Here is a 25,547-nt window from a genome sequence, read left to right as displayed (position 1 = left end):
CTAATTTGAGTTCTGGCAAAGACCTTCAGAATCCCAGGTCTTGTATGAAATTTGGTATGCAATGGTGAAATCAATTATCATGCTAATCTGTCTCCACTATGACTTTTCTCTTTCTCTCCTTATTCTACAACCCTTTCTACCAGTTCTTGGCTTGGAGGACCTGATCCATCAACAGGAATTAGATATCAAAAATGTTGTCATTTTTTTTAAAAAAAAAAATCATGAAATATCCAGTTTTCCCAAGAAAAATCCCGATATTTTTTATTTTTAACTTAAAATTTGTTAAATTGTATATTAAAATTTGAAATATTCTTACAAAAGATCTCTCATCCTCAATTCCAAATTATATTTCAGATAATTGCATTATCTTGCTTCTCCCTTTTTCAATATTGTCCAAAATAGATCGTTTAGATCATATTCATATTGAATTAGCTTTTTTGCAGACTTTTGGCTGTTTATTTCCTTTGTAATAAACTACATCTTATGTGCCTACTATTGATCATGCTGACCTTTATTCTGGCTTTGATTATAATTTTTGAAATGCAAATACCATGATAGGTATTATTATAAGGGAAAGAACCATCTTGTTAAAGTCAATTGGAAACGGGCGATTTCTAGTGGGAATGTACTGAAGTATATTTTCTAGTGGGAATATGCTGAAGTTAAATAGTTAGCTCAGAATGGGAATGCAGTTCCGTTCAATTTCCATATTATTTCAGCCTATATATTTTTCCAGTTTAAAAAACAAATCCCTAAATTCTGAGGTTTTGGAAGTAATGTTCAAAACAAATGTTTAGTTAATAAATTTGTGTAATTTATTCAAGGCAGAATGTGGCTCTCCTTAAGTCAATTTGTGTTTGCCATTACAATTACATCTACATGGAGGGAAGCTTGCAGTGGGGTACTTCAAGGATCTGCCTTGGGCTCAGTGTTCTTCCACATCTTTGTAAATGACCTAGATGAGAGGATTGAAGGGATACTCTTGCAGATGACCCAAGCCAGGGGGACTGATAACATTTTAGAAGATAGACTCAAGATTCATAAGGATCTTGACAGACTCTGGCATTAGGCTCTGTGCAACAGGATGCAGTTCAGGGTGAGAAAAGTAGGGTTCTGGATACACACAGGAAAATCTAAATGCACAGGTACAGTACTACAGGCAGTACCTGGTTCAACAATAGCGTCTGTGAATTTAAGGGTCCTGCTGGACCATCACTCAAGTATGCAGTGGGCGACAGCTGCCAAAAAAAATCAACACAGTCCTAGGCTGCATGGACAGAGGGATAGAATCAATATCATGGAAAGTGATGTACCACTCTATACTGCACTGGAAAGGCCACACTTGGAATACCATGTCCAGTTCTGGTCACCAAATATAAAAAAGATGCTGAGGGCCTAGAAAGAGGAGCAGAGGAGAGTAATAAAAATGATAAGGGGTCTGCAGGTTAATTCATACGATGAATAGCTAAGGGAACCAGGTATGTTCAGCTTAACACAGAGAAGGCTTTAGGGTGACATGATAGCTGTCTTCCAATGCTTGAAGGGAAGAATGGGTTAATTTATTCTCCATAGAAGCTGAGGGCAGGACAAGAAGCAATGAGGAGAAGCTCGATTCAGCATGGAAATGAGGAATTTCCTGACAGTCATAACAATTAGTCAATGGAATTAGTCATCTCCATGAGTTGTGGGTGTTCCATCACTGGAGGTTTTCAAGAAAAGATTGGACAACTATATCTCTGGGATAGTATAAGGACTCCTACTTTGAGCAGTGGGTTGGACTAGAAAACCTCCAAGGTCTCTCCCAGCCCTATGATTCTAATTCTAAGAATGTTTTTAAAATATTATCATCCATTCATTCACATTGTTTCATTTTCCTATTTAACTTCTGCTGATATACATTATACCATATTGCAGAACTACAAAAGATTTAGCATTGCACAAGATGCATCAGCAAGAGGGATCCTTCCCACCTATTTACCTCTACTCCCTTCTAAATTATGTTTGCTGACAGTGAACTGAGCTCAGAATCAATGAAAAGACTCAGTCAGCATTATACTAACCACTCAAAAATGTTCAGCTCTTTGCAAATCATTTCTAAATAACTTTCCAAGCAAGAACAATGAGTTATTTAGAAAAAGGTTATTTCCTAAACAGAAAGGGGGTTTCCAAGTAAAAGCCCTATTTGCTTTCAATTACTGTTTCTTTACAAAGCTCATATACTGTTCTATATTGTTCGTTTAAAATGAGCTGTTCAGAGCCCTAAACATTTACAACTCTATAGTAAGTATCCAAGCACTCACCTGGCAGCAATTAACGGCTAAAAATACTAAAAATCCTCTGGGACTGATAACAGACAAGAGGACATATTTATATTTTATATGGGCTCTAAATAGCAAGAATTAAAAATATTTAAAAATGATTTAAAATAGAATTGATGTTCCAGTTTAGCATAAACGTCAAGAAAAGCATCTTAACAGGAAATATTCCATGGAGCACGCCCAAGAATACAAATTATTCTAGAAATAATTACTTTAAATGTTTCCATTTTGTCAGTAAATGTACTAACTGGAAATAAAACACTCCTTAAAAGATATGAAAAAGCACTTACTACAAAACATAGTTAGAAGAGACAACACTGTCCTGCTCACAGGAAAAAAAGAGGAACAGGAATGACCTAAAATGGCATGTTCATAGAATCATAGAGGGAGAACTAGTCTGATCAAATATAAACCACTGTTAAAAGTATTTTGGATAGAGGTCTATTTAACATCTTGTTTGAAGATCTCCAATGCAGTGAAAAATACCACTACTTGAGGCAAATTACTCTACTGGTTAATTGCTCTTACCATCAGGAAATTCATCATACAGTAGCATCTATTTCCCAGCAGTTTCAAGTATTGGACTTTGTCATGTGCAGCAGCACAACAGAGAATTAGTACCTCATCCCCTATGTAATAACTCTTAGATATCTAAAGATTGGTATCATATCTCCATCCCCACCCCCATCTTCTCTTCTACAGAATAAACAAGTTTCTTTCATCAACCCTCATATTTCCAGTCCTCTCACCATATTAACAGCCTTCCCTGAACTAATGTCAGTTTATCAATGTGGTGTCCAAATCTGGACACAGTATAATTCCAACTGGGAGAAATATTCCTTGTGACCTGTACACTATGCTCCTTTTAATACATCCCAAAGTAGCACTGCCTTTTTAACAATCGCGTAATATGAAATGGTTCATATTTAACTTTTGTTCAACAAGAGCATTCAAATCATTTTCATATATAGTACTGCCAAATTATTTCTTTCCTGCCCAATACATATGACTTAAATTTTTTGTACCTAAATGTAGAAGCCTACATTTCTCTGTTAATTTTTATTCTACTTAAGATCACTTTTTTTTAGATCTGTTTAGATCTTTCTGAATATTTTTCTTCTCTTCTAAAATATCAGCCACTTATCCTACTTGTGCATCACCTGTCAAATTCAGAATCATCCCCTCAACCCTTTTATTAATTAATAAAATGTTGAAGAGCACAGGGTCCTGCATGGAATTCTATGGAATTCCATCATTACTTGTCTCTCTCTGTCAAAAAGGAGATAAAGTTAGCGTGGCATAACTTGTTTGTGGAAAACTATGACGGTTTTTGTTAGTTGATGCATTTTATCCAAGTATCCACACAAATAATTCAGTTCAATGATGTGTTCAGAAATTTGCTCAGTAAATAAGATAATATTCTGTAATTTTCTGGGTCCTCCTACTTCCTTTTTTGAAGAAAGGAACATGCTTTCCTCCAGTCTTGTGGAATCTTTCACAAGCTTTATTGTTGCCTGAGCCACTGTAACACAGAGGTTAGAGTGCAGTACTGCAGGCTACTTCTGCTGACTGCCAGCTGACTGCAATTTGGCAGTTCAAATCCAACCAGGCTCAAGCCTTCCATTCTTCCAAGGTGGGTAAAATGAAGACCCAGATTGTTGGGGGCAAAATGCTGACTCTCTAAACTGCTTAGAGAGGGCTGTAAAGCACTGTAAAGCAGTATATAAGTCTAAGTGCTATTGCTATTGCATATAGCTAAAATCAACGGTTTTCTGATCTAGTTTATGAGATTTTTCTTTTTCTTAAATGTATACTTTACTAATCAAATTAACAAGTAATAAATCAAAAATCAAATTAAAATGGACAAGAAAGTAGCTAAATATTTATCACCTGTTGATTAATATGAAGATTCCTAGGGGAAAGAAAGCATTACAGGAATTTACAAAATGTCTTAAGAAGAATTAAAGCTTTGTACTATGTAAAATGGGTTCTGTTCAAGTTAATTTAAGTATTTTTTTAAACAAACTTTATGAAGTATTTTTAAAAGCAATTATTTGTGCACCAAATGTATTTGTTCTGTACACTTCCATAGTATATAGAGCTCTCCTCCCAAAAATAATCTCAAGTGTCTATGAAGTCTTCTTACACACCAAATTTTGCTAAATGACTGTAATGTTTCTTTAGCAATTACAGAAAATATTATGGAATAATATGTACAGGTTTGTGACCATAAATACATATTATAATAAATACCGGTACTAAATACTGGGTGGATCTAATATTTCTCTAACAAGTAAACACCTAAACTGACAGCTTATATTGTCCACGTTGATGTTCTTCAGTAGAATTTCTGTTGAACATCTGGTTCATTATGAGTATGTAAAACTGAAAGTATAAGATATAACGAACAGATACTTTTACTACAATTTATTCATGTTTCCAGAAATGACATATTATCCAGCACTAAATCTAATATTATGATACCAGAGGATGGTGCTATTGTTTTAAGTTTCATTATCTTACAAGTATATTGTAAAGTTCTAACATAACAACTGTATATTATTTAGTACTTTGTAAAACTAGACTTTAGGTATTTGATAGTAAGCTTTAATAAATAAATACTACTTAACTTATACTATTATACTGCACATGACTTGTCAATACATAGAAATGAATACTGTAGTTAAATGGTTTAGACAAACCGGTTTAAAATAAAATTTACTCAGAATACACACATCTTAGAGGTATACAAACAGATGATCAATTGCACCTACTGAAATATAAAATAACAAAATAATTATTTAATAAAAGACCATCCATTGGGGGGCATGCATTACTGTAGTTGGGATTGAAGAAATGAGTCAGTGTTTGAAATGTTCAAATAAGAAAATACTTTCAGTAGTACTATAACCTAGAAGGTAATATTTCCATTTTGGCAAATATATTATGGATATGAAACTTCATAAACCTTTCTTATACCAAACATAACACAAGTGATAACTTTTATCAAGATCAATAAACACATACAAACACATATACATATCTCAGAAGTACTTAAGACCAGAGGTCTTCAAACTTGACAGCTTTGAGACTTGTGGACTTCAACTCCCAGAATTCCTCCTCCAGTCATGTTAGCTCAGGAATTCTGGGAGTTGAAGTCCATAAGTCTTAAACTTTCCAAGTTTGAAGACCATTGCTTTAGACTAATCAACATTATGTAACGTGTACAGAAAAACATAAATTGTAGTAATCCAGAAATTAAAAATTTTCCACCTTTAATTATGAAAGAAAAGGAAATCTAACTAAGTGTAATTTAAATAAATATTATTCAATATATCACTTTCTTTAGTATATCATTTCTGTCCTTGCTTCCAATACAACCATACAAGCAGGACTATTAAACTTGGTTGTCAAAATAACAATTACCATTGAGCAACAGAAAAGAGATCAAGTAGACACTAATTCTTGATTGCCATTTATCAGTTGTCTGGATTTTTGCACCCCAGATTTGGTAGTCCTATTTTTGAGAATCTCAAAAAATTCCATCCAGCCACAAATTTCTTCATCTTCTCCTTTCAGCCTATTCATTCTGTAATATTCATTTTGTAGTCACAAATGTATTCATTTTCTACAATCAAATCATTCCAACATGTTTTTATTATATTGACACTAATTTCATTAATTCAAGCCATATTCATGCATTATTTATTTCTGGCTCTATCTGTTGCTTTACTGCACAAATCATTAAAATAATTCATTTCCACTGCATTCATTTTGATTTTTCCTAACATACTCATCTGTCACTTCATAAAACAAAATGGGGTAGTAGCATGATCTAAGTGATTTTTGCTTCTCCCCAAAACACACTCTTTGCAAATGACAACATACTACCATCCAACCATTTAGCAACATTTATTAATCCAAAAATTTCTCACTCCATGTTCACATCTTTAGAAAATATTCTAGCAAATATAACTCATGTATCTGTTCTAGATTTTTGCAATGCAGGTATAATAATATTCACTCACTTTCTTTTTCAACCAGGGTTACCTTGATCTTTTAAAGCATTATCAGATCTAAACTGTTACATCATATAATCTAATATTTGCTACAAATGATTTAAAATCTCAGCCAACAGAGCAGCACTTGCATACAAATGAATTCACATCTCAAACGAACATATTTCTAATGTCGTACAGTTGTTTATTATATGTTTGCATGAATATATATAACAGCCAAAGAAACATCACACATCGTTGTTTCATTTGTTATTAGGTGTTGAAACATTTGCTAAACATTCTAGTTGTTTCCATTGACTGGACATCCATCCATTCAGCATGCTCAACAATCAATCTTCAAGTCCATGTATTGCAAAACATTCAATTCAACATTTAAAATGTTCAAAAATTCAAGCTTTTTCATTTTCTTATATATTTTCCTAATTCAAATAAAAGACATCAACTTTTCATACATTCATACATTTCTCAATGAATTTCTAACTGGCCTACAGACCAGTTTCTAGCATGAAACAGCATTGCACTTCTCAAATTTTGCTCATTAGTGCCACACATACACTTTCACAGAAATTGAAAAAAAACTAAATTCTACGTGGGTTTTGCAATCAACTTGGTTACATTTTCCTCTATTTAACAGCATCTTCCAATTGTTGGGCACTAATACTGTTCTCACACAGATGTTAAACAAGTTACAAAGCTACTCCATAAATAAAAATCATCCAATTTTTCTCCAGTTACACTGTATGCCTTTGCTATCATATTATTTTCAACAATATGATTCAACATAATTTCCTTTTCTTTTGACATGTTATTAATATTAAAAAATTAAGTAAACACTGTCGTTAAGCATGTCCATTTTCACCAAATGGGCTTTTTTCCCCCCAAAAACCAGAAGCAGATGTCAAAAACTGGCAAAACATGCCAAAAATTGCAGTCACATGACACTGGGATATTGCAAATGACTGTATATTGTAGCCAGTTGCCAAGCACCTAAAACACAGGTGACTGCCTGGGTATGGTGGTGCCACCATCATAACTTCAAAAATGGGTCATAAGTAGTTCTGGGGAAGTCTATCATAACCTCAAGCATCCAATAAGCAACCAGCCATTGACGAGAACTATTTGTAGACTACCTATTTAAAACCCTGAAGATGTTTTTGGCAAGATTTCAAAAGTAGTATGCCCACTGTGGTTATTATAAACAACAACAAAAATGTTTGATTTCAACTCCTTTGTTTCTTTTGCACTTAAAGGTCATTTAAATTTTAAACTCTAGATATTTAAATTTACCTTGTTGTGTAACATGTAAAGAAGCCATTCTTGCTCAAATGTTATTTTTGTGAATGTATGCCATTAAGTACTGAATATTCTCCAAGTTTAAATTGTCATTATCTTCGATAACTGATCTCTTTCTCAGTTTTATGCTAAATTTATCTTTGCTGCCATAAACATATAAATCTTTGAAATAGTTATTCCATCATTCACTCACTTTAGTTTCATTGCAAAGCATGTTATCATTTTTCTTTTTAAGTTACTCAATCTGAGTCTATTGATGCAATGGAAGAACAAGACAATATGATTATATCTGGACAGTTTTAATTTGTTGTTCAATTGAGTTGTATTGTTTTTAATGATATATTAAGTGTTTGGTGCATTTATGTGGCTATTATAGTTTGTTATTATTTTACTTTGTATGTTTTGTTCTTTTGTTGCATTATAATAATAAAGAAAAACTTTAAAACCTGCCCACTTTTATGGCATTTTTTCAGAAAAATTACTAAGACTCAGCTGTCTCATTTATTCTTGGCTCAAAGCTTTTTTCTGTATTCACTTCTGTACACTTTCTGTATTGTCTGGTTCATCCATTCATGCCACCTAAAATGCTAAGTGTCTCTAGAGTTAATATATTAATAAATTGACTAAATCAAATTATCATAGATTGCTTTCATTCAGGACATTATTCATTCCCCCCATGCATAATTGTTTTAAATTCACTCTTCAATGGAGCACAACCGCAACGATGACCAGTCTATGCCTATTAACTATTCAGCAATATAGATGATACCAATTTATTCATACCTTATCTCTGTCATCATAATTGAACATAAACATTCATTTCCAAGCATAATTTCACTGTAGATCAAACCACTATCTTTCAGATTTATTATAATTTTCCCTTCACTTAGCTTTGCAAATGCACTATGTTCTTCTTTGATTTCATGTGATAAATTAATTCATGCTCTACTTCTAATTTTCCATGTACTATGATCATTATCAGTTGTGCCATAGATGTTGATCTTTTTTGCTTTCAGGTTTTTCAGGTCAAAACATTCTTATAACACTTAGTTTTAGCCATGCTACATGCAGCATGCAGTACTAATGTTAAGGACACAATACCAGTTTGGGAAAGCTAGTTTTGATTCATGATTTCATGTACAAAGGCATGCTGGTTTGATTTTTATTTGTATGTCATAATGCAAGTAATAGTGCCAAGTTAATCGAACATTTAAAAATACTGAATAACTTATTCCATATTCCAACACTTGAACTCTAAATCCAAAATTGTGAACACTGACATAAATCTAATTTTTGGCGGGGGGGTGGGGAAGAAAAACACTTAGTTGCATTCAACCCTCTTAGCTCTAGGTATGGCAGGCAAGCCTTCTTTGACAATGGTTCTTGTCCTTCCTGAAGGGGAGATTCCAATCAATAAGAGATGGGAGCAGTCATGTTCTTTGTTCTTCTGGTATCAGTTTCGTTGCTTTTGCTCCTGTTATTTAACAATATTGCTATTGGGGGAGTTCATTCACCAGCAGAATATGCAGACAACCAGCTATATATTTTGACCCAGGATGAACAAGCAATTTGTGAGAAGTCCTATCCTGGTGCCTGGAGGCTGTTAAGAGTCTAGATGGAAAAGTACAAGCACAGACTTAATTCCAGCAAAACAGAGTTGCTTTGGTGCAGAAACCTAATTACAGGGATATTCCATCTTTGTTATGAATGAGACTACACTTTTCATGTAGAAGTGGTTCATAAACTTGGAATGCTTTTGGATTCACAGGTCTTGCTTAAAGAGCTGAGGTTCCTGACAGGTGGAAGAGGGAAATAGATGGTCAGCTATACTGGACTTGATACTAACAGGAATGAAATGGATAAAGGAGTGAAGGTTATAGGAATGTTGGGAGGGAGTAATCATATTATACAAGGATTCACCATAATTCAATCAAGGATAATCATATTACCCAAAAAATCCTGGAAAAGACAATCAAGCAACATATCGAAACGAACTAGGTGATTAGTAGAAGCAGGCATGTGTTCATTAAGAACAGCTAATGCCAAACAAATATTATTGCCTTCTTTACTAAAGTGACCTTAATGGACCAAGAAAATGCTCTGAATATAGTATATTTAGATGGCAGTAAAGCATTTAATAAAGTAGACCACAGCCTACTTCTGGGAAAAATAGAACAATGGAGGATAAACAGTGCCTCTACTAAGATGGATTTGCAGTTGGCTGACCAACTGAACTCAGTGGGTGGTAGTTAATGGAATTGCATCTATAAGGAAGAAAGTATGCAGTGGACTTATTTGAGGTTCTGTCTTGGGCCAAGTCTATTCATTATCTTCATAAATGACTTAGATGAGGTGATAGAAGGGGAACTCATAAAAATTGTGGATGACACAAAACTGGGATGAATTCCTAGCACTTCAGAAGATAGGCTCAAGATTCAGAAGGATCTTGACATACTTGAGTATTGTGTTCTATCCAACAGGATGCAGTTTAGCGTCAAGAAAAATAACGTCCTGCATTTAGGCAGGAAAACCAGATACAGGATAGGCACTACAGAGCCCAACAGCAGTGCTCTGAGAGGAATCTAGATGTCCTGGTGGACCATCACTCAAGTATGAGTCAGCAGTCTGCTGCACTACTAAAAAAAACCAATGCAGTCCTGGGCTACATGAACAGAGGGGTAATAGCAATATTTTGCAACTTTTTGATGAACAAAGTCAATGGGAAAGCAAGATTCACTTAACAACTGTGTTAATAACTTAACAACTGCAGCAATTCACTTAACAACTGTGGCAAGAAAGGTTGTAAATGGAGCAAAATTCACTTAACAAATGTCTCACTTAGCAACAGAAATTTTGGGCTCAATTGTGGTTGTAAGTTGAGGACTACCTGTAGATATGTTTGCCTTAAGAAAGAAAAGACTGAAAGGAGACATAATAGTGGTCTTCTACTACTTAAAGGGTTGCCACAGGGAAGAGTGTGTTGATTTATTCTCCATAGCACCTGGGGGTAGGACAAGAAACTCATCAGAGGAAGATTTAACTTGGAAACATGGAGGAAATATTCCTGTCAGTGAGAACTATTAAACAGTGGAACAACCTGCCTCTTGAAATTATGGGTGCTCCATTGCTTGAGGGTTTCAAGAAAAAATAAGAAACTATTTGTCCTAGATATTATAAGGACTTCTGCCTTGGGTAGGAGGTTGGACACTAGAAGACCTTCAAGGTCTCTTTCAACCTAGCATTCTATGATTTTATGATTGTGTAGCTGTGAGGATTCATTATAATTCATTCTAACTTGTATATCTTTGAAGAAGGTATATCTTTGAAGATCATCCAGAACCTTCAACTATACTGAATTAAGATGCTAAAGTGATGGAGTTCCAAAATCTTTCCATTTAATATCCTGCTTTGAACGTTGCGTATTTTGTCAATCAGCACCCGTGTGCAATTCAAGGTACTAGTTATTGTTCATAAAGCTCTTAATGGCTCAGGACCTGGGCATCTTCAGAACACCTGTCCCTAGTGATGTTTGTATGTTCAATAACTGCTCCAAATCCATTCTCTAAGAGACTGGCATCCACATAGACCAAGGAGTTGAGGGTTTGTTTTTTTCTTTTTGCAGACCTCCCCTTTAGAACAATTTACCTCTAAACTTCACACTAACCTCAACACTGTTGTTTTAGGAAAGCCATAAAAGCTTGGCTTTTAAAAAGAAGGAAGGGAAACAAACTAATATAAGTTGGAACCTTCATCATGGGCTGCGTTTGTTTATTGATATTTGGTTATCATAGTATTCCTTGGGATTTTATTTGTTTCTGATCATTGTTCTTTTGTTATATGCTTTTACATTTTTAATCTTTAACAAGGAAATATAAACTGCTTAGACTCGGCTTGGAGCAGCATATAAACTTCAGTAAGTAAACACCTACATTAGTAAATATTCTGAATATTTTGGCTTTTCTTTAAAAAAAAGTTACATATGACAAATTGCAAAGCTGTTTCCAGAGCTATTAAAAGAAATATAGAAAGCTATCAATACTTGCCTGGAGTGAAAAGGTAATAATCTAGGATTGATATAAAACCTTATAAAATTAAGTTTTCTAGCTAACCTTATTATGAAAATGTGAGTTATAACTCACAGGATTGTTATTATATGTGTTCGTGAATTCCCTTATCACATAGATATTTTTCTGCAATGGGACTTCTAAATACTAAAACAAGCCTTAGATGGAATAACCATCAAAAAATAAATTTTGTTTCAGTTAAATTATCTTACCTTGAACCTACTGGTTTTTTTTTAATGTAAATTATTGGTTGATATATATATATATCAAAGAAATCCACTATCACTTTTCTAAGCAATGTTCTTCCAAAACACCGTATGCTGGCTTTAACATTGAAAACCAACATCTTAGGGAAAAGATCTTGGAGTGTCATTTTTTCCAGTGTAGGTGTATATAAACTGAATTTAATTTTTTTTTAAATGTTTCTCACTGCTTCTGACATAAGCCACTTCCTTTCAGAAGCCCACACACAGCTGTATCAGACAGATTCTGTGACTTGCAAATGTCCCAAGAGACACTTTTACACAGACATTGTTTAATACTCCACATTTTATTGTTCTGAATAATGAAAAAATAAACAAGTTATTTCAATATTTACATGTTTTTAATTACATTATTTTGAATGAGGTCTTTTTATTCGTGTTCTATTTTTGTGATCCATAAGACAGAAAAAAAGATTTCTGAGTACTAAGATGTTAACACCACTTGTTCATGCTAGGTAGAGCTGTATTTTCTCTTAACCCTACACTAATAAGGAATAAAATAATCCACTGCAAGGCAATCCAAATTCTTCACCCAAAAAGTTACATACAGATTTAGATAACTTTGCTTACTCGGAATTATTATTATTTTGCATAGTCAGGGTATGCTAGTCATATTAGTGTAGATCTCAGAAATCTAAAGCTAACATTCATATTTTCAATTCCTACAGTTTCAATAGATTTTGTGCACTTTTTCAAGCTTATTGTTGTACTCATTAGTTAGTTTGCCAAGAAACGTAGGGCATATACAGTTGTAAGCAGAATGTTCATAATTGTATATGAACATAACAATATAAGACTTATATGTCTGTCCATCTTATGTAACACAATCCAAGGATGATGAATAACAATAATAAAAGCATTAAAACAACAAAAACAGAATATACCTGAAAATATAGTAGCTTGTACAGAGGTTTTTCTCTACATTTAACCACATAAATAATGGGAGCTTAAAAGGTTGGCCAAGAAATATATGTTAAATATTGTGAATAAAACTATTAAAGGCACATGGGCATGATAGTTTAGGATTAAAAATACACTTTCATATATAACATTCAAATTTCCATTAAGCTTTTAGGCATGTTAGGCCTAAAGGTATATTATTTAACTTTGTAATGAAGGGAATGTAAAATGTTATTCAGAATTAAATACTGTGATTTCCCACCATTATCCCTGATTCAAAGGAAAACATAGTGAAAATATATTTGAACTATAAACAGAAAGAAAAACCTCTCTTTAGAGGTTTCTTCTTTTCTGAGTGTAGAATGTCATGAATAACTTTGTAATTCATCTGTCTTTTTCTGCTTTTTGTACATTCAAATCCTATATACTTTTCCTCCTCAAAAAACATAGTAATCAGACTCTCCTTTGTCCCCAACTAAATAAAAAAATTAAACGTAACATAGAATACATGAGACAAAATATCAAGTATGTACTAAATACCTTCCACAGATATCAACAATTTCCCATTTTACCATGCTCACTCCTAAGAATCCTCCTCCTAAAAAAGACAGGATGCTAGCTCATTCCCAGCATTGATTACATTTAATAAACTGCATTACTTAATGGAAGTTCAATCAAACAGTTACTCTGGATGCCCCCAAAATACACAAAATAATAATGTGAGCCAACTGATTAAACCTTAATTTTATTATGAATATAATTCATGAAGAAAATTACAAGCCAATTTTATTTTAAAACACTGAATGAATAAAACAACTGTGATGCTGGCTTCAGAAAACTCTGAATATTTAGTGCATTTTATATTCCCCAAATAAGCATAAAAAATTTGGTTAAAGGATTATTTAAACAATCTTATTCTTCAAAAATACACACAAGTAAAATTGTACTACATTTATCCACATAAAGTATAGCTTTAAAACATTAATAAAATGTGAATGCAAAATCCACATTTGATTCCTCCAGAAATGCAACTTTATCCCTCACTTTTTAAACACAATTTGCAGCTTGATCATTATCTACAATATATAGGAAGCCAGTATCCATCATACTTATAACAATCTACCTATCCTTCAGTCCTATAGAATGCTGCTCTATAAATCAGTATACCTCTGGGCTACCTTTAAATTGCAGGTTTAAGTACTGGAGAATAAGTGGATAAATAGCTCATTTAACAGAGATATGTCACAGTAAACTCATGGCCAGTGTATATACTAAGTTTCTGTATCCTGAATGTTGGGCAGGAGAAAGAAAATTTATTAAAAAGCAACGATCTCCACAAAAAGATTATTTATACTCAGAACATAAAAATATTTAACATCAGAAACATTTTCAAAACTAAATGTAGATTAAAACAGTCTAGGAAACAAATAATGATCATAAGATTAAAAAAATAAAATGTCATCTTTGGACAGATTTGTTTTTATCTAAATATATACATAAATACCATATTTAAAAATGTATCACAATGTTTTGTTGATATATACAATATAGATGTTCTACATTTTGATAAATACACAACATTAAAATGATTACAGAGTTTCTCCCTCATTTGAATTAATAATTGTGTACAGCTGCCTAACAACATCTCTCATAAAGACCTCTTCCTTACTTTCTCATCTATTCAATTTCTCTATGGGAAATAGAGAAAAACCCTACATTTACAAAGATTGGGAGACCTGAACTTTGTAAGAATACATGGCAGAATTGTAAGAATATTTATCAAAAGTGAAAAAAGAAAAAAAAACATTTCATGGAGCAGAAAATTACCGAAAAGACATTATTCTAACTCTCTTAAAAATGTATAAACATTGATATTTAACAAGTTCCCTGAATTTCAACAAATAATTCCATGCAATGGAATGAAATTTGTATTTTTACATGCCTAAAAAGTATATATTACATCCTATCTCTCATATGTATTATGCACTTACTTACACACACACATACAATTCCCAGTTATATTAATGCACTATTATTCTGCTAAGGTATCTACTAAATATAAAGAAATATATATTTTGTATTGATGTCAGGTAAGGAAACTTTGAACAAAAATATATTTCCCCTCCTGTCTTTCGACCACATTCTACCACCTCTTCTGAAGAATCCCAATTGATCTAATAAAGCTGATGACCTGAGTTTCATTTGTTAAAATGACATGGGGAATTATGGGTAGAAGTTCTATAACTCTTTTGCCCACTGCACAAAGGGAGAAATGAAGGAGCTGTGTGCACCAATAAGTTTTTTTTAAATTATTATCCTATCAAGATTTAAGTGTCCAAATATCATCATATTAAGCAAAATTAGATATTTAGTCATTTACTAAGTTTTACTACATGGAGAATAAATATCTTTATTAATCAATATTGAAATAGAGTGTTTTATTAGTTTCAAAACTTTTTAAAGAACCACTTTATATATGTTATTTTTAACAATGCATCTAAAATGTTTTAGCATGCATCTGTAATATATTTCAATATATGCATATATGCAGGTTAGAAATACACAGTCCAGAAAAAAAAAGATTGGCAACAGTTCCCTGTCATGTATACCTATTTGGGCAAAAAAAAGTTACTTCATTAACTGAAAAAATAAACAAAAATATTTTTTAAAAAAACTATAATGCCCAATGATGCATATTCAACCAGCAAGTTGATATCATGGATCTGTTTTTTTTCTGCCCTTCCCCTCAAGGCTCTCGTTCCCCACCAAAAATGGCTGTCTGACCTATCATATACTATAAGCGTTATCTTATGGAATAAGAGAATTTTCAGATTGGGTCACTTCATACAAATAGTGCAATATTTCTCCAATCATTTTCAGGCAAGTCCATCTTTCTTCTATAATCCTCATAAAACTCTTATCAATAATCCTGGATTGGATTCTCAGTGGGAAGTAGATTAATCACATAACCTTCCCATCTATTCTTACATCATTGGCTATACAATATTCTATGTGAAAAAAGGAATTTACAATACTGTCTTGTAGAACTTATCAAAAAGCCAGGGTGGCTTTCAAATAAGTAAAACTGCTTCCATTGAAGTTTATAAATTGTTTACTATGATACCCAACAGTGTTTATACACTATTACAGAGTCTTCGTTACTTATTTTTCAAGATGTATGACAAAAAGATGGAAGAAAAGGCTGATTCATAATATGATTTGTTTTTCATTTTCTTATGCACAGATCCCTGAAAAATGACAAACTGCAGTGGACAGATTTGCATTTCATTCTAAAACCAAAATAAACAAACCATATTGCAACTCAGATTTATGAATTAATAGGTAAAAATTAGGAAAAGAAAGATATATGTTTCGAAGTATTTAAGTGGCATATCAAATGTTAAAAACAAAATTACTTCATGGTGAATTACTTGTAGTAATATATTTTTTCAAGAATTTGTTCCACAATGTAATTTGTAAATCTGAAATCATAGAGTTAATATTGTTCCTTTTTAGAACTACTGTACAATATTTCTCCAAACTACCAAAATAATTCAATAAGTGATAAAACAATAACAAGACTAGAATCCAGTGTATCCTTTTAAATGTTTACTAAAAATTGAGCTACCCAATATAACCTGAAATTTATTTTGCTTTTACAAAATCTATTCCAATTTGGAATCCAAAATAATCTTGTATAAAACAGTTTAAAATTCAGAAATAATCAAAGTAACATTGGTTCATTGCACTACCTAGTGAATGCCTTCTTTTGACCTGATTTTACAATATCATCAGGAGATGGTGATTTGAAATCAAATGGAGTGATTGCCATTAAGGGTCCAATTTCATTAACTTTTGCTTCTTGTATTTGCCTGCTATACAAAAAAGCCTTATGAATATTTACATTTTGATGTTTACATCTCTTTGAAGGGTAATGAAGACATAAAGTTATAGCAAAAGTGGAGGGTTTTGCACACAAAGCTTTTGCCCATGAAACGGTGCCTTTTAAAATAGGTGACCTCACTTTTTTTTTGCTTTTCTTGCTTACTTTAGTTAAAAACATTTGCTGCCCCTGCTTTGAAAATAAAGCTTTAGTTTCTGGAAGCATTGTATTTAATTGTATTTCTTCGGGCTCTGATGATAATACTGTTTTTCTAATAAGTACACTTAGATCAATATCTGAATTTACGACTGAAGGCTGCACCTTTTTAGCTAAATGAAATTCTGAATGGCTGTTTATTATTTCAGGGCTGTCTACTGCAATAGATTTTGCAATTAAATCTGAAAGTGATAAACTCTCAAGTTCTTTTACTGGAGATGACTTAGAGTGTGTCAAGGAAGATAAGGATCCTGAGAGTTCTGTCATGCCAGATGATACTGGAAGATGATTGGCAAGCTGAGACAATGCTGAATGTTCTAATTCCATATCCGTGAGGTCTGCTGAGGGTAAATTGCAAAGATTATGCAATGAGCAATGCTTGCTTGAATTGTTTCCTTGGTGTTCCTGCAGGAGATCAGCCAGTGATGGGCTTTCAGACATTGAAAATGCTCGGTTGCTAACCTTTGAAGAATTGCTATTGCATCCTTGAAAGCAACACTTGTTTTTGCTTTCAAAAGATTCAGTCATTTTATTAGATGTAGTATTTACATTATCTAGTTTTAAATTATCAAAGTAATTATTCAAGCAGCTTTTGAGTCCACAATTATTATTTTTCTGTGGCATGATTAATGAACCAGCTTGTGCATCTGATGAATCACCTGTTTCACGAAGTATATCTTTTAAGTCTTTAAGGTCTTTAAACTCAGACCAACTCCAAGAAGTTTTTTCTGATAGGTTTTTTTTAAGCAATTCAGTCCCCAAATTAAAGCAAGTGTCATATTCAATGCAAGATTCACCAGCTGTAGTGCTATTGCTCTCAGCTTGTGGGAGAGTGTCACGCTTGATGGATTGTTCATTGCCATCACTTAATGATAAAGGAATAATTTCCAAGGATTTGCATGAAGATGTGATAGTTTTCTTTTTAGCGGGAGTTTTCCAACATTTGGATCTGAAGAGAATTTTATCATTTGGAACTGAAGTATTATAAGTGGATTCAGCATTGACAACTGGACCATTAAAAGTAAAGGAGAAACCAGTGGAATCAGAAATGTTTTCAACCAAATTAGTCAAGTGATTAATATTAGAAAATATTTCTGAACAAAATAAGCCTTACCTTACAACAGCCAACAATTCCAAGATAGATGCAAGATCACAGTAAAGATAGTTTCAATTTGCAAGCAGGAAAGGCAACAGCAAAATCAAGGAAAAAAAACATGAAAGGCATTTAATTAACAAACATTATTGAAACTGCACTTAGAGTAATACATTATATGTTCATGAATTCAACTTCACATATGTTCAATTTAATTAATATTGCTATTAAAATATTTACAGGATGCACTATTTATCTTTGTGAGACTAAGTATAAATTGTATGCCAAGTAGCACTTTTGTGTTACGTTTATATGTATTATTTAGCTACTCAATTTATAGAAAGAAAAATGCTTTTTCGTAGAAAGTTTGGGGTCCTAACTAAAGAACCTAGGAGATGGTGAGTTCAAGCCCGGCTTTAGGCACAAAGCCAATTAAGTGACCTTGAGCCAGGCACTTCCTCTTAGCGCTAGGAAGACGGTAACAGCAAAGTGCTTTTGAAAATGTTGCCAAGAAAACTGCATGAACTTGCTCATGTAATGACCAGCAGTCAAAACTGAGTCCAAGACTGAGTCCCACACATAAAAAGTGCCCTTTTAAAACTTTACCTGTTAATTCTGCAAATGAACGTACCTTTAGTTGGTTTTCCTACAATTACATTATCCTCATTCTTGGTCTTCCCATTTTGCTTATTGTCTTGTGCAAGGATGGAGTCCAAAGCTTTCTGTATATCAAAGTTACTGCTGAGTACTGCTTCCACCAGCAATTTTTCTGGCACCGTATTTCCAAGAACTTCTTTCATATGATCAAGGCATGAATTTAGCTGAGCTAAATAATGGGATGAAATAATGAATTATTGGGGGGAAATCTTGCAGAAAATAATAATGCAAACAGCTGAAAATAGATATTCTAATTTCTTTTAAACAATAATCACCATTTTCACCCAGGAAGAAAAAATACACATTTCATGTCCTTTTAAGATATAGTACATTTCAGATTGGAAGCATTTCAAATCGGAAGGCAATGGGCTGTTTTGGAGCAAGCGTGGGGATACATGTAGCTCCAGCATTGAACTTATTATTCAATATTTTTAATACATTTAATACTATTATAAAATGTTATAGAAATAGATTAAGATGAGTGCAAATTTGAAGATCAATTTATTAGTCAAAGTATTTAAATGAGTGACCCCAAATCCCAAAATCAAAATTTCATTTCTTTCAGCTTCTCACAAATACTCTAAGAGTGGTTTTCAAGTATAGATTGAAAAATCTTCTGAAACTATATTTTTTACATAATAGTGCCAAGACTTTTATATGTACAAAGTTAAAAAAAACTTACAAATACCTACAAAGGAAAAATGAATGGTGAAGTTGATAGAATTTGCCGAGATGGCAAAATTAGCAAACACAGAAGCCTTAACACTGAAGTTTACAGAAAACCCACACAGAGATCAGTATTTGCATTTTGATTCTCACCATTCACTGGAACACAAAATGGGAGTGATCAGAATTCTACACCATTGGGCTGAAAGTTTACCTACCAGTGAAGAGGGAAAAGAAAAAGAACTAAAACACATCAAGGAATCCCTGAGAACTCTGGTTATCCTAACTGGGCCTTCATCAAATCCAAAAAAGACCCAGCAAAACCTCCTCCATTACAGATAAGGAAGAGAACAACATAGTAACATTGTCATTCCATACATGGCAGGAATATCTGAAAACTGAGGATTTTCAACCAACACAATGTACATGTACACTTTAAACCCAAGAATAACTAAGGCAGAAGTTTGTTCACTCCAAGGATAAAACACCCAAGCACAAACTGACCAATGTGATATATGCAATACAATGCAGCAAAACATATTGGTGAAATAAAACCACCACTTCACAAATGCATAGCACAACATAGAAGATCATACCCATCAAGACAAGATTCAGTGGTCCATCTGCCTTTGAAAGAAAAAGGTCATCTTTTGAAGACAGCAAAAGTCCAGATTGTGGATAGAGAAGACCATTGGGTGTGAAAGAGGGGTAAAAGAATCCATCTATGTTAGATTTGAATACCCTTTCCTCAGCAGATGGGAAGGAATAAAACACCACCTATCTTCAGTTTATAACACAGTCCTTGCAGCAGTTCCAAGAAGATTCTGCAACCAATTGTATCCTGATTCAGGTGACCCTGAGGGCAGAATAAACCCCCAAGTGGTCTCAACAGCTCTCAGAGTGCTAACCACCAGATGACTGCAAAGAAATACAATCTTTTCATCCCCCACACCATCCTATCAGAGCTTATCCTTCCATCCCTCCACCATCCAGTCTTTAACTGTTAGTACCCCTGCCATCAGAACTGATGAAACTTCTTGGATAAAAAGCAAAACAATTTCTTCTTCTTCCTCAAAGAAGAAACAGTCCAGTTGCCTTTTGAAGAAAAAAGCACCTTTGAAACAACTATGACCTGGATGTGAATCTCCACACTCTGCTCCATAAGCTCCTCTAGCTGCCAATGCACTTTTGATTTTAATTCAAAGTGCTGGTAGTCAACTTTGAGGATGAGTTACTTATGGGACTATGTCTCCGCAACTGTAGGTATCCATCCTGTAGATCCATTAAGAGGCATGCTCCAGGTTCCATTCATCAGAAATGTCTTGCAGCTGAATCCATTAAAAAATATTTGTCATCATATTCAACCTCTGCAATATCAGTCACCTGGAGATCAAACTTATCCCAACCCATTGACTTTTAGCAAGGCTTTGAAAACCTGGTTTTGACATCAAGCTTGAGGTCATGGAGGTATGGGATAGCCATTGGATGGCTTTATTAATTCTTGTGATGGGTTGGTTTCTGGCTGATATTTTGTCATTTATACGTAATTTTGTTATATTGCTTTTATTCTGTTTTTAAGTATTGTTAGCTGTCCAGAGTTATATTTTTAAGATAACCACATAAATTTAATCAATAAATAAATCCTTGTCATATTTGAGTTCATAGTGTTCTGCAAATTTATAGAGAAATATTTAACATGTCCATTGGCATAAGAAGCATGCTAATAAAGTACAAATTACAGATACTCTAGTGGCAGTGGAAACACTAGCCCCTTTATAGAAACTGTAAAATGCTTCAAAGCATACATTTACTAGAGTGAAACAGACTAGCTTCTGAGTAATTTCTGAGTATTTTTCACTGGGAATTATTGAAATGATGTGATCTAACAAGGTAGATTAAAGGGAGTGATAGCATGTCTCCTTGCCCCATCTGTCTGTCTTTCCATCTTCTACCATCATTTGCTTAGTGTTAGACATTTTACACAGATTTTAAGTTGTTGGATTACTTTTTTAAAATGCAGATATCAGCCAAGTATATCAGCCAGATATCAGCCAAGTATACCAGAAAATCAAATATTTCTGTAAACCAATACACAGAACATACAATGTATACACATTAAATGAAGGACAGTTATTATTTGTATAATACCTTTTTCAAGTCTAGTCAGCTGGTGACCGGAGATAAAATTGCTATGTTCAGAGTCTTCACAATCATATTCCTCTAAAGGTTCTGCAGAGACTGAAGTATTATCTCGTTTTGAATAAATAAACTGAGCAGCTAGAATAAAATAAGAACAGAACAAGGATCATCTGGGGGAAATGTCCATAATTAATTTGTCTTTCTATTCTTAAACTTTTGATGTCTTTTCAAAAACTACAAATATTTATTACCAATTCACAATAGATATTGTTCAAATCTGATTCTAATTTCTATAGTTTTATTCTTGGCCATTTGTTTAATTATGAGGCTGGGACAATTAGTTTGTCTTTTAAATGTTTCATCGAATTAAAAATTTTCATTACAGATGATGAAAGAGTATTTGTTCTTAGCATAATCATATGGTACTAATAATCCCCAAAGTCATTTAAAATACATCCTCTAATTATATATGAAGTTTATACTAAATACTACATCATTGGGAAACTTTTTTCAATCAAGGTACTTCAAATGAAGTAACTTACAGAAAGAGTTCAAAATCCAGGATGCATGACTCCAGTGGAATTGTAATTTGGAAAATTTTATAAAACATTTTATGTCATAAAAATTACTACAAAGCATTTTATGACATAATGAAAAATGTCATAACATTTCCTGTGAAACTTCTAATGTTTGATTGCGCTATAGAGTTCAACATGGACTACTTTTAAGCAGATACATCTTTAAATATCTTCCTGAATTTTTAAAAACTTTTGAAGATCTGCCATGTTGAAGGTATTGAGCAATCTGTTAAGGAATCTCTGAAACAATAACTCAACAGGTCACAGGTTTTCTAGTTCAGAGTTCCCCAACCATTCTGGGTTGGTGGCCTGGGGAGGGACACCTTTATGCGTGCATGTGCACGTGCAAATGGGGCTGCAAGTGTGCACACGACGCAGTGTCGCAGGCACGCACGCTTGCAGTGCTAGCGCCTGTGCAATGCTTGCAACGCTAGCACAATTGGAGGGATGCATGTTTGTATTGTCCAGCCCCTCACACAGCCTGGTGGCCAACAGGCCAAGGCCCAGTTGTGGGCCACAGCCCACAGGTTAGGGACCTCTGCTCTAGTTCATTCTAGTTCCCATACTGCAGAGAGGTAGCAGTCTAAAGTTATACATCAAATGTGCAAACCTATGCCATAAAACAATAATGGCAAAATGTAATGCAAACCTGTTGATGGTGAGATGCAGTAATCATCATCTACAGACTGCCCATAAAGGTCATCGTCTTCAAAATCTGAAGCACAAAAACAAAACCAACCTTCTCATAGCTGTAGTTTTGAATAATAGTCTTATTTTATTCTAGCAAGCATTAGGATACATTGTAATTAAATAGCATTTCCATTTGAGTCCTTTTAAATATAAGCATTAAAGACAATTTAATTCCCGAATTTCTTTTATTTACATCTTCCTGAATATACATTAGGTCTTTTCAGATATTTCTTATTCCAATACATTTAGAACTTATAACTTGCCCATAAAAAACAATAAACAATAAGTACCAAATTCTGCAAGAACGGTTTCAGACATTTTTAGCATTTTTCATTTTTCCAATGTAGTTTCAGTGTTTAAAGCAGAATATATTCTGCTTGAGGAAATAAGCTTGAACTACTGTGTTAATATTAAATATTAATATAATATAAACTTAATTTTCCAAATTGCAGAATTTGAAGTATTTTAAAAGTTCAATCTCAATATTTAGATATTGAAAATAAGCCAATCTCAACAGATCAGGCCAATTCAAGTACTTTATTTCACAAGCAAAAGCCCTTCCTGTACCAGACAGTTGCAACTAGGAAGCAGATATAGCGATTGACAGAGGGTACCTGTTTTACCTAGGCATGCATACTGTATACACAGAAGATATTCCTTCTGGTGTATCTGCTATTCCTTCTGGTGTATAAGTTATTCTTAATTTCAGAGGGCATGCAAGGATAAATTAAATGCAAGTAGGCAATTGCTTTGATAGCAATCTTTAAAGCCGATGTAATACCATCACTTATAGTAACCTAATAGGAGCATAATACTTAAGTTTAAAAATTATTTATTTTCACAGTCTGTATGGAATTATTACATTCCTGAACTTCGGATGAGGGTTTAAAATATTGTTCTCTTACGTTTATGCTAAATAGAATAGTGTAGATAAAAGAGTCACAATATAAAAGAATAACAACAGGGATGAAATAACAATGATGTTTAAAAACAAGATATGTTGGGGGGACTAAAGGATCCTTTTGGTTGGTGACATGATTTAACGCAGTATTAAGTACATATTTAAAAATCTGAAAAGGTGCACTTGCAAATCATTGGACAAGATTTAGAAATAAAAGTTTACCATTCGGATTTAAATGTCTCATTCAATATACGCTTGTTTATTAATACAAAACCTGTTTTGGATGCAGGCATCTGAATAGTTTCTTAAATGTATCCAAAACGTGTGACCGATTTGAACCAGCTTAATGTTTAACAGGGGACACTCAAACGGAAGCAAGCTTTATTATTACATCTGGGTAGCTCACTTCTGTGTTGCCTCTTCTGTAAGAACAAGATGTTATCTCCGCTTCCTTTCCACCCAGGCAACCAGTCCACCCCTACGCTCAGCTGTGAGATAACACAATCACATCTACGCACGACCCTCCGCCCCCACCCTTTTCTTTTCTTTTTTCTTTTTTGCCTCTAGCATTCATTCATCAAAGGCATCCCACGGGGAACCTCCGGGTAAACGTCGAGTTGTTTTCAAACACCGTACTTTGTTGACGTCCATTTATCACACGGAAAGGAAGCAGTCTGTCAAGATTTGAGCAATGGAGACCACTCCGTCTGGCTTCAAAATCACCGGGCCTTTCAGTGCCATAAGACGGTCTTTGGGGGATAAGTAAAAACTGGAGGAAAGCCACCTTTTTCAGAATTAGCACCTATCCACGTAAGCCGGCCTAGCTGATAACAAGGAGCCCTCCCTCCGGGGTTCAGGAGCCGGACCTGCTTTGGCTCCCTGCCGCTTCCCTCTCCTTTCCCCACTCCCCTCTCTCTCTCCAACGCCCCCCCTCCACACGCAGGCTGACCGTTAGTGATGTCACTAACGCTCCTCGCCCCGGCCTTGGAAGGCAGGTCCTCTCGGGAGGAAAAGGGGCGCTTCGAAAGGAAGGCAATAAGAAGTTCTCACAGAGACAGCAACTTGCTCTACCTTCGTCGTAGTTGTAGCCACGGACATTTCTGTGCCGGGCCATGGCGGGCGAGCTGAGGAAGATCTGAGGTAGAATAGAGAGGCGAGGCCTCCGAAACCCCCCTCAAACTAGGGTACCGTAGCAACCCCGGGCCGCCATATTGTTGACTTGGGCCTACTACCACCGCGCCCCGCCTTCAGCTCCGTCGGCCTTTCTGCGCCTGCGCTGACCTCCCTTGTCTACCCCGACTGCGCATGTGTGACCTCGGTGCTTTTTTTTTTTTTTCCCTCCTCGCCCCCTCCCCTCTACGATTGTCGACTCACGAACTACTAGGGGAAAGCCGAGTGTTATAGTGCCCCCTTTCGGCCGGGCGTCGTTCTCTACATTGCAACGGGTCCAGTGTCGTCGTGGGATGCTGTTGCGGCCAAGGTGTCTCCAGCACTATATTATGCAATTGCCTTGTTCGTCGGAGGGTTTGCATGTTTTTTTTTGTTTTTCCCTGAAGAAAATCATTCGCCTTTCAGCTGCATTGCTGCCCATTCTGTCTTCATGCATCTGAGAGTCCACATGAAAGAGTGCTGTGCCCAATTTTAAGATTCAGCTAGGAAAAGTGCGTGTTGTAAGCTTCAGGGGTTCGACCATTGCAGCATCCTCACAGTCACGTGACCAAGACTCAGACACTTGGCAACTGTTTCATATTTATGACGGTTGCAGTATCCCCCGATCATGTGATCCCCTTTTGCGGCCTTCTGACAAACAAAGTCTACGGGGAAGCTAGATTCACTTAACCTTACTAACTGAACGACTGCAGTGATT

At 34.5% G+C, this 25,547-nt stretch overlaps 1 protein-coding gene and 1 long non-coding RNA gene across 2 annotated transcripts in view; one reads left to right on the top strand and one right to left on the bottom strand.

Annotated features, from left to right (window-relative positions):
* The window catches only part of HBS1L (HBS1 like translational GTPase), a 48,104-nt gene extending 23,169 nt beyond the window's left edge, over positions 1 to 24,935 (bottom strand). Inside the window, exons 1-5 of the mRNA XM_087971305.1 lie at positions 24,752 to 24,935; positions 22,739 to 22,804; positions 21,521 to 21,649; positions 18,681 to 18,875; positions 17,616 to 18,065 (exon numbers count right to left, since the gene is read on the bottom strand). Coding sequence (XP_087827431.1) covers positions 17,616 to 18,065; positions 18,681 to 18,875; positions 21,521 to 21,649; positions 22,739 to 22,804; positions 24,752 to 24,794 — 883 coding nt within the window. The 5' untranslated portion in view covers positions 24,795 to 24,935. The remainder of the gene's footprint in view (positions 1 to 17,615; positions 18,066 to 18,680; positions 18,876 to 21,520; positions 21,650 to 22,738; positions 22,805 to 24,751) is intronic.
* The window catches only part of LOC148132908 (uncharacterized), a 44,179-nt gene continuing 42,994 nt past the window's right edge, over positions 24,363 to 25,547 (top strand). Inside the window, exon 1 of the long non-coding RNA XR_015750587.1 lies at positions 24,363 to 24,490. This is a non-coding gene — a long non-coding RNA (uncharacterized LOC148132908). The remainder of the gene's footprint in view (positions 24,491 to 25,547) is intronic.

This window comes from Notechis scutatus, chromosome 1 (assembly GCF_049901735.1).
Source record: "Notechis scutatus isolate UNSWTSFEM ecotype Mainland chromosome 1, rNotScu1.2, whole genome shotgun sequence".
NCBI classification, from domain to species: Eukaryota; Metazoa; Chordata; class Lepidosauria; order Squamata; family Elapidae; genus Notechis; species Notechis scutatus.
Note: the sequence above shows the minus strand (reverse complement) of the source record. Positions and strands in the feature narration are given on the sequence as shown.